The sequence below is a fragment of the Salmo salar genome, chromosome ssa04 (assembly GCF_905237065.1).
Source record: "Salmo salar chromosome ssa04, Ssal_v3.1, whole genome shotgun sequence".
Classification (NCBI taxonomy): Eukaryota; Metazoa; Chordata; class Actinopteri; order Salmoniformes; family Salmonidae; genus Salmo; species Salmo salar.
The window spans coordinates 43,286,546-43,298,595 of record NC_059445.1 but is presented as its reverse complement, the minus strand read 5'-3'; the positions used below and the strand labels follow the sequence as shown (position 1 = coordinate 43,298,595).

The window sequence follows — 12,050 nt, the reverse complement described above, 5'->3', positions numbered from 1 at the left end:
ACCCCCGCGGCTCAGCATAATCGAATACGCCGATTGCTGAGGATACTGCGAAAGACACACCCTATGGCTACACCCAACCAGGGGCGGAAATCCCGGGGGGGACGGGGGGGACACGACCCCCCCATCCTGGGAAAAATATGATTTGTCCCCCCCAATATATCACTGAAACATAACTATGTAATTTAAATAATATTAATAATACGCAATGAAAGCAATTGTGCTGATTATAGACACTTAATAGCTCGTTTTTAAGTTTCAAAAGATTGCGACCCCCCCACCCTTTGCCTCACAATGGTTTGATCCACTGCCAGTTCCTTAGCTTGCAAGGTAACGTAGAGGTCGTATCTACTGTCTGAAAGGCACTCAATGCACGTAACTGACGTGAGGTTAATCCAGTCAATCGCGCGCACACACACTAGCTGAATATGCAGAGCTAGCGTGCAAATATTAACTATTAAGCTAGCTAGTACCTATTCCATTTATGTGGCGTCGTCAAAGATGGAATCTTTGCTATCGTCAATTTATTCCAAGATCAGCATGCATGTAAGTTAGTGCTTCAAAGTCCCTGAGATAAGGTTAGCGATAAACTGAACAGAACTACACTCTCTTCTACCATTGTTTTAAATATATTTAATGGTCTCGTTGCAAAAGCTAAATTGTCGCAAGGGAACTTTTATTTATATATTTTATTTCACCTTTATTTAACCCGGGTAGCAAAGATTATAGCAAACACCACTGAATTGGTGCTCGCTAGCTTTGCAAATTCAGCTATTGTTAGAAGCCAGCCAATATGAAACAAACGATTAAAATTACAAAAGGTTGCAGCATATGTTGTGTAAATGGTGAACTCATACAGCTGTCAACTCTTGTCACTGCAATCCGTTTCACATTTGCTAGCTACCTTTTAGATCGAAGCCCATATAGAATGATAGAAGATAAGATGATAGAAGCCCATCTCCTACTGTAAATAACCTACATACTGTGTGTGTGTAGCCAACCAGGTAGAAAAATGGCAGAAAAAAGACAGACATCAGAGTATTTTTCAGTACACCAAAACGCAAAGTAAGAACCCTAGTAGCCTAATATCTCAAAGACTAGTTGATAAAATGTTCATAAGAAAGAAATGAAATTCTAATGGAAATGTTTCACAATGATGTCATTAGGCAGAGCAGGCAACAGATGGCACACAGACAGCAGAGTTGGGGACAGATATGCAGGGACAGACTGGCAGAGACAGGGAGTCTCAGGTAAGTTTGTTGAGTCTTTGTTTGGCAACATTATGAAAGGTTCTCCATTTTTTGGACTTGTAAAATAGGAACATAATTGGAAAATGCCATGGATACCCCCACTCTCAACTTAAACTGGTGACTGAACTAAGATTTGTTAAAGGCAATGGTATTGCTGTTGTGATTAGTTGTGTAGTTTTGGGTACCGGTAGTTAGGAGTACGTCAAACACCTTATTTCTTTGGTTCCTCAATATACATTTACCATATTAAATGTGTTACAGCACTACTTTTGGTGTCCCCCTCAGGAATTGCTCTTGAGAAAATGTAATGTAATTGTCCCCTCCAAAGTTGATATCAGATTTTCGCCCCTGCACCCAACATAGGTCCACTAAACTAAAGTGTCTAATTGTCGACTGAAATAATAATTCTAAACTTTATTTGAACAGTTTAATACATTGGTTTCTACCTCAAATTATATGTTTAAACCCTCAATGGTGTTTGCCTCTCTCTTATCTGACAGGGGAAACTGTTCCATAAATCTGGAACACTGTTGTTATTCTTATTGAATGTATTTATATATTTTTTACACAGATAACGCGTATTGTACATTTATAGGCATATGGGATGTGAACACATTAGGGTCTAGCATCAAGGGGTTAACTGAACGTTCCTTGGAAAGAAGGCGGGGTTAAATGCAGCTATCCAATCCAGGAAGTAATTTAGTGTAGAGACAAATTGAAATGGTTTACGACTAACTGATACTGGTTTTGTGAACAAAGCTATAACATTATTTAATATAAAATATCGTTGCTGCAAGAACTGTATCTTGCGATGCACGTTAAATCACATATAGTTGTAATGTAACCATTTAGTTAGATACAGTAGCTAGCTAACAGTCAGTAGCTACTTCCACACTTGTGCTGGATCGATGTAAAATATTTGCAGTTCTGCTGGTTTGTGACACATCGTGCAACTGGGTGCTGAAAATTACCTTTCTTGGTGAGATATAGCAACGGAAGAACTACAGCCGGACGTTTTAGAGAATTTTGGACAATTTTCTTCCTACCGGTTAGCCAATATATTTGTCAAACGGATGTGGCTGCCACCTGCTAGCTAACGTTAGCAATTGCTTGCAGTTAGCTATTTTCCACAGCAAATTGGTAACATGGCCATGACATGCTGTTAGCTACTGTAATCACAGCTGTTATTTGAATGTCCACGTTTCCATGTCAATGAGAAGCAGCTATAGTTTGCTAGAGACCCCCCTGGAATTTGGTCTCGCACTGGCACTGTTGGCCACCGAGTTCCCGTCCACGCAAGCTAGCTGATTTGTTGCTACTATTACTACTTGTCAAGAATAGGAGGCGGTGGCAGCTTTGGTGGATACATTTCTGCCTCAGCTTTATAGAGATCACTGCCGAGGTGAAATACTGCAGTTCATGTTTCGACAGGAAATCAGTGTACTGTCTTTTATTCCGTCTTGTTCCTACCTTTTCCAACACGAGAAGAGGAATATGTCTAGATATAACATTTACAGTCTTTTAGACTGGTTGTATGGCGGCGTGGACCCAAAGTTTGAAGGCAACGGGGGCCCAGAATGTGCCGCCTTTCTTGCACCGCAACAACGTATCAGCGAGAGTTTTGTCATGGTTCTGATTTCCATCGTGGAAGTTGTCGTCGCATTGAGAAAAATCAACATTTGTAAAGAACTCAAAGAGATTGCGAAAGATGGGCCAAGGACGAAACAGGACAGTTTCGGCAAGAACCTGTTGCTGGTTGCTCTGTGTATGACGTTTGGAGTAGAGGTCGGATTCAAATTCGCCACCAAGACAGTGATATACCTACTGAATCCATGTCATGTTATGACCATGGTGCAGGTAAGATATCTCCCAAGTTTAAATTGTAACTTACATTTAAGTCATTTAGCAGACGTTGAATTTAAGATTGGCCTACCAGCACTACTTTTTTAGTGTTGAATGTGCATTGTGAATTTCTGTGTAGAGACCTATGCTATGTACAAAGATTATGCCCATTGTCTGTTTCAGCACATGATCCACTAAGTAAGCATTTTATCTGCCTCTCGGTAAACACTTTTGCCTTTCCATCGTGTCTAACATTAAGTAGAAATCTTCTGCCATGTTTTCACTCAACTTCTAGGTTTAGCATACATGGCTCACAATCTGGACTGGAGAACACTCACCCACTTGAATTTTAACTAGCTAATTGTATGTAGATTTATGAATATCTTTCATGTGGATATGGCAATACATTATGTAGTTTAATTACAACCGACCCTGTGTTTTACTTGCGTAATCAGCGTCAGTGATGGGAGAAATTGGAAAATCAAAGGAATGCCTTACTAGGATGAAATATTCCTTAATAACCAATGAAAACTTCAGGCATTATCTGACATGGTAAACCGATTCACTAGCCTCACTCCCTATTTCTTGAGTTATATTGATGTAGCCTACACTTTAAGAGTCTTGATGGCAAAGAGGGGACAAAACTAGAGACACATGGTGAAGAAAAGTAATAGAGAAATTATTTGAGGATATCATGAATAGCAGTTTGTTCAGTCAGCCTCAGTCTGACTATAAGGTGTGTGTGTGTATATTGAACCACAGCCAACAACATTTGGAGAGCACTCAACACAGAGGGTGTTGAGGAGGCAGGGCTCATCTGTTGTAATGTCATGCATGAGTATCCCTCTTCCCAAAGGGGTGCACTGCACTGTAATTGTCTGATTTAATCCCACTCAAATTAACTGAAAGGATCATGTTGAATCATGTAATATGTAATGTTACCAGTTTCAGATCATTGATCAGAGAAAGGGCATGTTAGGACAATACTGCAGTCATAAAGAAAGTCTGTTTATTGGGCACTGAAGCCCAAGTCTAAACGTAAACACCCTTTTCTCATAGACTAGACGTAACATAGTAAATGTAAATCCAAGACACCCAAATGAGTATGATATTTTATGTTTGGTATGGTTACTTAAAGTAAAACATGAAATTATGGGTGGGTGTATAATGCGAACATCTAGCAACCCAACGGTTGAGTGTTTGAATCTCATAACGGACAACTTGAGCAATTTTGCTACTTTGCAACTACTTAGCATGTTAGCTAACCCTTCCCCTAACTCTAACCATAACCCCTAACCGATGTTCCTTCAACAAAAAAAGCATCACTGAGCAAATTTCAGGTCTGCTGAGTCCAAACGGAAACATTGTGACAGTTCTGTGCAACTTCTGGTGCACGTTTACTGTGAACACTGAGGCTGCACCCGCTTTAAGTTAGTTATAACAGTGACCAAGTAGGCTACTGTGGCTATTTGATCAAAATGTAGCCTATCAGAGTTGCCTTCCATAAAGAAACAATGGGGGAAAAGCATCCCATAACATTTTTACATGGCTGTTCTATCATTGTCTACAGTAGCAGCCAATGTGTGGTGTTCAATGTAGGCCTACATTCCATGAGACTTTTGGGGGGGAAAAACATGTCGGGATTGACATTAAACTGTTTATCCACTTGTCCTTCAGACAAGGTGGTGACTGAAAATGTTGTTTTACTCAAGAAACCACTTTACAAAATACAATAACTATTATTCACATACCATTATCACAGAGAATCAGACAAACTATGCTACCGTCTGCCTATTGGCTACTTAGTTTATTCAAGCATGTCTCCAATACAACACTTCCCCTTTAAGACAGAAAAAAAGCCCTTTACCTGACTTGCTTTTCAAAGATGGCTAGAAATGTACACTTTTTGTGCTCTTGTAGGAAGCAACCACTCTCCCATTGCTCACTAGAAATTAGCTATAACTGGGCTAATAACTCACTTGCTAGCAACGAATATGAACAAATGTACACACGTGGCTACATGCAGCTCTTGCTTTGAGCTCAAAACAAAGTAAACGCAGTCCAGTTTGAAGTAAATGGCACAGATCCATATATGGCAATGGTCTATTTGCATGTAGGGATACTGCAGCTCGGATTGGTTATGGCACGCAATTATGTGACAAGTATGGGCCTGAGTCGTACCTATCAATGCATTAGAATCCTACTCCAATGCGCTCTGCCTACAAGAAAATCTCTTGCATAGTTCATTTTGATTCGGTATGCTGCATTGAAAGTGGCTAATATTGCATTGATTCGATCACAATTCACACACTAGAAAGTTCAGTGAAGTTCAATCTCGTGCTTCTCTGCACAGGCTGCTATTTCTTCTGCGCGGCAGTCCCTTAGAGTGAAGGGAACATTGCCTCTAACCCCAGCTAACGTTAGGTGTATGATCTGTGTAGTATTATTCCTATCTAAAACATCAGCTGTCAGAGCAGCTTACCGATCGATCACTGTACACAGCCAATCTTTAAATAGCACACCCAACTACCTCATCCCCATATTATTACTTACCCTCTTGCTCTTTTGCACCCCAGTATCTCTACTTGCACATCATCATCTGCACATCTATCACTCCAGTATTAAAGCTAAATTGTCATTATTTCACCTCTATGGCCTATTTATTACCTACCTCCTTAGTCTTCTACATTTGCACACACTGTACATAGATTTTTCTATTTTTGTTTCCTAATGTGTTATTCACTGTACGTTTGTTTATGTGTAACTCTGTTGTTGTTTTTGTCGCACTGCTTTGCTTTATCTTAGCCAGGCCGCAGTTGTAAATGAGAACTTGTTCAACTGGCCTACCTGGTTAAATAAAGGTGAAATAAAAATAAATAAATAAAATCAATCGCTGAGCAATTTGCTTTGCTAGTTAAAGCCTCCTGTTAGCTAGCTAACATTGAACCGGGTTGGTTAGCTCAAGCAGGGTAGTAACGCTGGGATTATGGTTCATTGTTTAGCTAGCTAGCTACATGTCCTAATAAAAGACTCCACTATGCAAGTAACCATTTCAATAGAATGTTCATGATGTCACTGCAAAAACTGTTGATAGATCTAACTGGTAAATTCACTCTGGCTGTCTACTCTGATTTCAGAGCACTCGTCTGAGTGTGCCATAGCACAGAATAACTGCTGAATTTACAAACGTTCAACACCCGTTGAATACGGACGGTGTCAGTAAACGTTGGCAAAAAAACAAATTGTTGCCAGCAGCACAGTTACAGTCACCAATGCTCTGGATAACACAAAAACAGCCTAACCAGCTCTGCTAGGGTGAGTAAAATGGTCAGAGTTCTCTCATTTGTGTCTGGAAGAAGCTAATAAGCTAGTCAATGTTAGCCAGTTAGCTTGGGTGCTTGACTGCTGTTGTTAGGAAAGAAAGCTGGGATCAACCCTTTTCTCAAGTGAGGTTACAAGTTTATCAACTTTCAAAGCAGAATTACTTTCCCATTGTTCCTCAATTTTCTAGCTCTACTAGAAGTCTCTACTTCTATCCAATGTAAAAAACACAATTCCCAATTGTGCTCCTAAGATCGAAACGAACCGGTTGGTCACATATTCTGCTATAGAATAATTATATTTCCACAATTCCAACAGTTCACTAATTAACAAGGCCTTTTTTTCAGCATTGAGCAAATTTCTAGTCTGCCGAGTGCAAACTTAAACATTGTGAAAATGATGTGCAACTTCCAGCGTGTTTACTGTGAAGACAGGCTTTACCCACTTTAAGTTCCAGTTAACAGTGACCAAGTAGGGTACTTTGGCTATTTGATCATACAAGCATGGCCTACCATCAAAAACAATGGAGAAAATGCAGCCTATAGCATTTTAACATGGAAATAGCTGTTATATCATTCAGCCTACAGAAGCAGCCAATGTGTGGTGTTCAATGTAGGCCTACATTCCATGACACTTTGAAAAAAACATGCAGGGCTTGACATGAACCTGTTTATCCACTTGTCCTTCAGACAAGGAGGTCACTGAAAATGTTGTTGTTTGATGCAAGAAACCACTTTTCAAAATAAACTGCATTATTATTCCCATACCATTATTACAGAGAATCAGACAAATTATGCTACCCTTTACTTAGCTTATTCAAGCCTGTATCAAAATACAACACTGCCTCTTTAAGACAGAAAAAAAGCTTTTTTCTAAGATGTCTTGAAATGTATATGTTAGTGTTCTTGTAGGAAGCAATCACTCCCCTATTGCTGACTACAAATGATCTATAACTGGGCTAATAACTCACTAACAACAAATATGAACCAAAACCTTTTTTTTTTAATGAAAAATATTGTGATATGATATTTTGGCCATATCACCCAGCCCTACACCAAATACAAAAGCCAGCCATATATCATGAGTTAGATGATGAATATTATGAAGTTACTATTGATAAAAGCATCAAAGATAAAGAAATTGAGCTAGCAAACTAGCAAATTTTAAGGAGCTGGGGAGAACTATGTCTTAACCAATATTTGTCTGGTAAATAAGGAGTAAGTGCAAACAAGCTAGATAAACGGCAGCCTGTGAAAAGGTGTTTTCATATACAGCCGTCAACAGAGTGACTGATTGCAGAGATATGACTGTTGGTGATGGCATTTAATCAGATGTGTTAAAATGTAAAAGATTAGACTGCACTGACTTTGTTTGATGTAACGGCTTATTTATTTTTTTAAACACTGGAGGAGGTACAACGCCTATTCAAAAAAACATATGAAAGAAATGTGTACATGCAACAAGTAAATTCGTACCACCCTTTCCGTCAACCTGGACTCAGGGGTAGACGTAACATAGTAAATGTAAATCTGTCTCCCTCCATTTAGTATGATATGTTACATTTCGCATGGTATGTATTTATTTGTGGATATCCATCATCCATTTCATATGATATGTACAAATTACAATTCATACAATATGTTATGAATTTGTAAAACGTATAATATGTTGCGAATTCCAATTTGTTGTGGCTAACGTTAGCTAGGTGGCTAACGTTAGCTAGGTGGCTAACGTTAGCTAGGTGGCTAACAGTACACTTTTTAACCTGTTAGGGCTAGGGGGCAGTATTGACACGGCCGGATAAAAAACGTACCCGATTTAATCTGGTTACTACTCCTGCCCAGTAACTAGAATATGCATATAATTATTGGCTTTGGATAGAAAACACCCTAAAGTTTCTAAAACTGTTTGAATGGTGTCTGTGAGTATAACAGAACTCAAATGGCAGGCCAAAACCTGAGAAGATTCCATGCAGGAAGTGGCCTGTCTGACAAGTTGTGTTTCATCTTGGCTCTTTTTATTGAAGACTGAGGATCTTTGCTATAACGTGACACTTCCTACGGCTCCCATAGGCTCTCAGAGCCTGGGAAAAAGCTGAACGATATCGAGGCAGCCTCTGGCTGAAACACATTATCGCTTTTGGCAAGTGGCCGATCAGAGTACTATGGGCTTAGGCGCGTGCCCGAGTCGACCCCATGCTTTATTTTCTTTCGTCTGTTTACCTAAACGCAGATTCCCGGTCGGAATATTATCGCTTTTTTATGAGAAAAATGGCATAAAAATTTATTTTAAACAGCGGTTGACATGCTTCGAAGTACGGTAATGGAATATTTAGAATTTTTTGGTCACGAATTGCGCCATGCTCGTCACCCTTATTTACCCTTTCGGATAGTGTCTTGAACGCACGAACAAAACGCCGCTATTTGGATATAATGATGGATTATTTGGGACCAAACCAACATTTGTTATTGAAGTAGAAGTCCTGGGAGTGCATTCTGACGAAGACAGCAAAGGTAATAACATTTTTCTTATAGTAAATCTGACTTTGGTGAGTGCTAAACTTGCTGGGTGTCTAAATAGCTAGCCCTGTGATGCCGGGCTATCTACTGAGAATATTGCAAAATGTGCTTTCACCGAAAAGCTATTTTAAAATCGGACATATCGAGTGCATAGATGAGTTCTGTATTTATAATTCTTAAAATAATTATGCTTTTTGTGAACGTTTATCGTGAGTAATTTAGTACATTCACCGGCAGTGTTCGGTGGGAATTCTAGTCACATGCTAGTCACATGCTAATGTAAAAATCTGTTTTTTGATATAAATATGAACTTGATTGAACAAAACATGCATGTATTGTATAACATAATGTCCTAGGGTTGTCATCTGATGAAGATCGTCAAAGGTTAGTGCTACATTTAGCTGTGGTTTGGGTGTATGTGACATTATATGCTAGCTCGAAAAATGGGTGTCTGATTATTTCTGGCTGGGTACTCTGCTGACATAATCTAATGTTTTGCTTTCGTTGTAAAGCCTTTTTGAAATCGGACAGTGTGGTTAGATTAACCTCTCTAGGCTAGGCGGGACGAATTCGTCCCACCTACGTAACAGCCACTGCCAGCCTGTGGCGCGATTTTCAAAACCTTGAAAATCCTATTACTTCAATTTCTCAACCATATGACTATTTTACAGCTATTTAAAGACAAGACTCTCGTTAATCTAACCACACTGTCCGATTTCAAAAAGGCTTTACAACGAAAGCAAAACATTAGATTATGTCAGCAGAGTACCAAGCCAGAAATAATCAGACACCCATTTTTCAAGCCAGCATATAATGTCACCAAAACCCAGAAGACAGCTAAATGCAGCACTCACCTTTGATGATCTTCATCAGATGACAACCCTAGGACATTATGTTATACAATACATGCATGTTTTGTTCAATCAAGTTCATATTTATATCAAAAACCAGCTTTTTACATTAGCATGTGACGTTCAGAACTAGCATACCCCCCGCAAACTTCCAGGGAATTCGCTAACATTTTACTAAATTACTCACGATAAACGTTCACAAAAAGCATAACAATTATTTTAAGAATTATAGATACAGACCTCCTCTATGCACTCGATATGTCCGATTTTAAAATAGCTTTTGGTGAAAGCACATTTTGCAATATTCTAAGTACATAGCCCAGGCATCACGGGCTCGCTTATTTAGACACCCGGCAAGTTTAGCACTCACCATAATCATATTTACTATTATAAAAGTTTGATTACCTTTTGTTGTCTTCGTCAGAATGCACACCCAGGACTGCTACTTCAATAACAAATGTTGGTTTGGTCCAAAATAATCCATCGTTATATCCGAATAGCGGCGTTTTGTTCGAATGCGTTCCAGACACTATCCGAAATAGTAAAGAAGTGTCGCGCGCATGGCGCAATTCGTGACAATAAAATTCTAAGTATTCCATTACCGTACTTCGAAGCATGTCAACCGCTGTTTAAAATCAATTTTTACGACATTTTTCTCGTAGAAAAGCGATAATATTCCGACAGGGAATCTCCTTTTCGGCAAACAGAGGAAAAAAATCCCAAAGGCGGGGGCGGTCGGGGTCACGCGCATAAGCCAGTGTCCCTTGATCGGCCACTTGAGAAAGGCGATAATGTGTTTCAGCCTGGGGCTGGAATGGCGACATTCTGTTTTTTCCCGGGCTCTGAGCGCCTATGGACGACGTGGGAAGTGTCACGTTAGAGCAGAGATCCTTAGTAAATGATAGAGATGGGAAAAGAAGTTCAAGAAATGGTCAGACAGGCCACTTCCTGTAAAGGAATCTCTCAGGTTTTGACCTGCCATTTGAGTTCTGTTATACTCACAGACACCATTCAAACAGTTTTAGAAAATTTAGGGTGTTTTCTATCCATATGTAATAAGTATATGCATATTCTAGTTACTGGGTAGGAGTGGTAACCAGATTAAATCGGGTATGTTTTTTATCCAGCCGTGTCAATACTGCCCCCTATCCTAAACAGGTTAACGAGAGTCTTGTCTTTAAAATGGTGTAAAATAGTCATATGTTTGAGAAATTGAAGTAATAGCATTTCTAAGGTATTTGAATAACGCGCCACAGGATTCCACTGGCTGTTACGTAGGTGGGACGATTTGGTGCCACCTACCCTAGAGAGGTTAACTTGAAATGAAAATGACTTTCTGACTAAATTAGAAATGTGTCATATCTGAAACTGTAGCTGGCTAAACGCTTACCTGTATACATGGGTGGACGCTTCTCCCTCTTCTTTACGGTTGCCATGGTTGCCCTTAGTTTAAAGATGTAATCCAGAGACGGGTGTTTTTTCTCCATCACCTTAGCTATCATACTCTAATTCCACTGATTTCAAAACTTGGTCCTCCAGAAAGTGGAGAGCAACACTTATGCAGTTCTACTATGAGATATATATATATATATATGCATGCGTTAGACAGGATTACCTACCTGACCAGCTCAATAGACAGAAGCGTGCTACATGGCAGACCAAACTCGAACTCATCTCATTGAATTCATGTGATACAGATTGCCTAAACCTATCTCATAATTATGACATGGGTTGCAAAATTACTGGAACTTTCAATAAATTCCCCGGTGTGCCGAAATCCTGGTTAGAGGTAGGGCGGAATCAGGATAGAATAAGCAGGAAATCCGTAAACCTCAAACCTGGATTTTTGTAAAACCAGAGCATTTATTGAAAGTTCCTGGAATTTTGCAACCCTAACTATACCTTCTTGCCCTTTGTGCTGTTGTCTGTGCCCAATAATGTTTGTACCATGTTTTGTGCTGCTCCCATATTGTGTTGCTACCATGTTGTTGTCATGTGTTGCTGCCTTGCTATGTTGTTGTCTTAGGTCTGTTTATGTTGTGTTGTCTCTTGGCGTGATGTGTGTTTTGTCCTATATTTATGTTGTTTTTTAATCCCAGGCCCCGTCTCCGCAGGTCTTTTGCCTTTTGGTCGGCCGTCATTGTAAATAAGAATTTGTTCTTAACTGACTTGCTTAGTTAAATAAAAAATACAATTATGTCTTACTATCTCATAACTCGTAGTCAGATTTTATTTTATTGGTGGCGGGAACGGGCTTCTATACCTATTAC

The 12,050-nt window shown here is 39.5% G+C and overlaps 1 protein-coding gene across 2 annotated transcripts in view; it reads left to right on the top strand.

Moving 5' to 3' along the window:
• The first annotated feature begins 1,922 nt into the window (after positions 1 to 1,922).
• LOC106603168 (transmembrane protein 164) overlaps positions 1,923 to 12,050 on the top strand; it is a 54,387-nt gene continuing 44,259 nt past the window's right edge. Inside the window, exon 1 of one of the 2 annotated variants that reach the window (XM_014196478.2) lies at positions 1,923 to 3,104. In XM_014196478.2, the coding sequence (XP_014051953.1) occupies positions 2,667 to 3,104 (438 nt within the window). In that variant the 5' untranslated portion in view covers positions 1,923 to 2,666. The remainder of the gene's footprint in view (positions 3,105 to 12,050) is intronic. The other variant, XM_014196479.2, reaches the window with a different exon arrangement.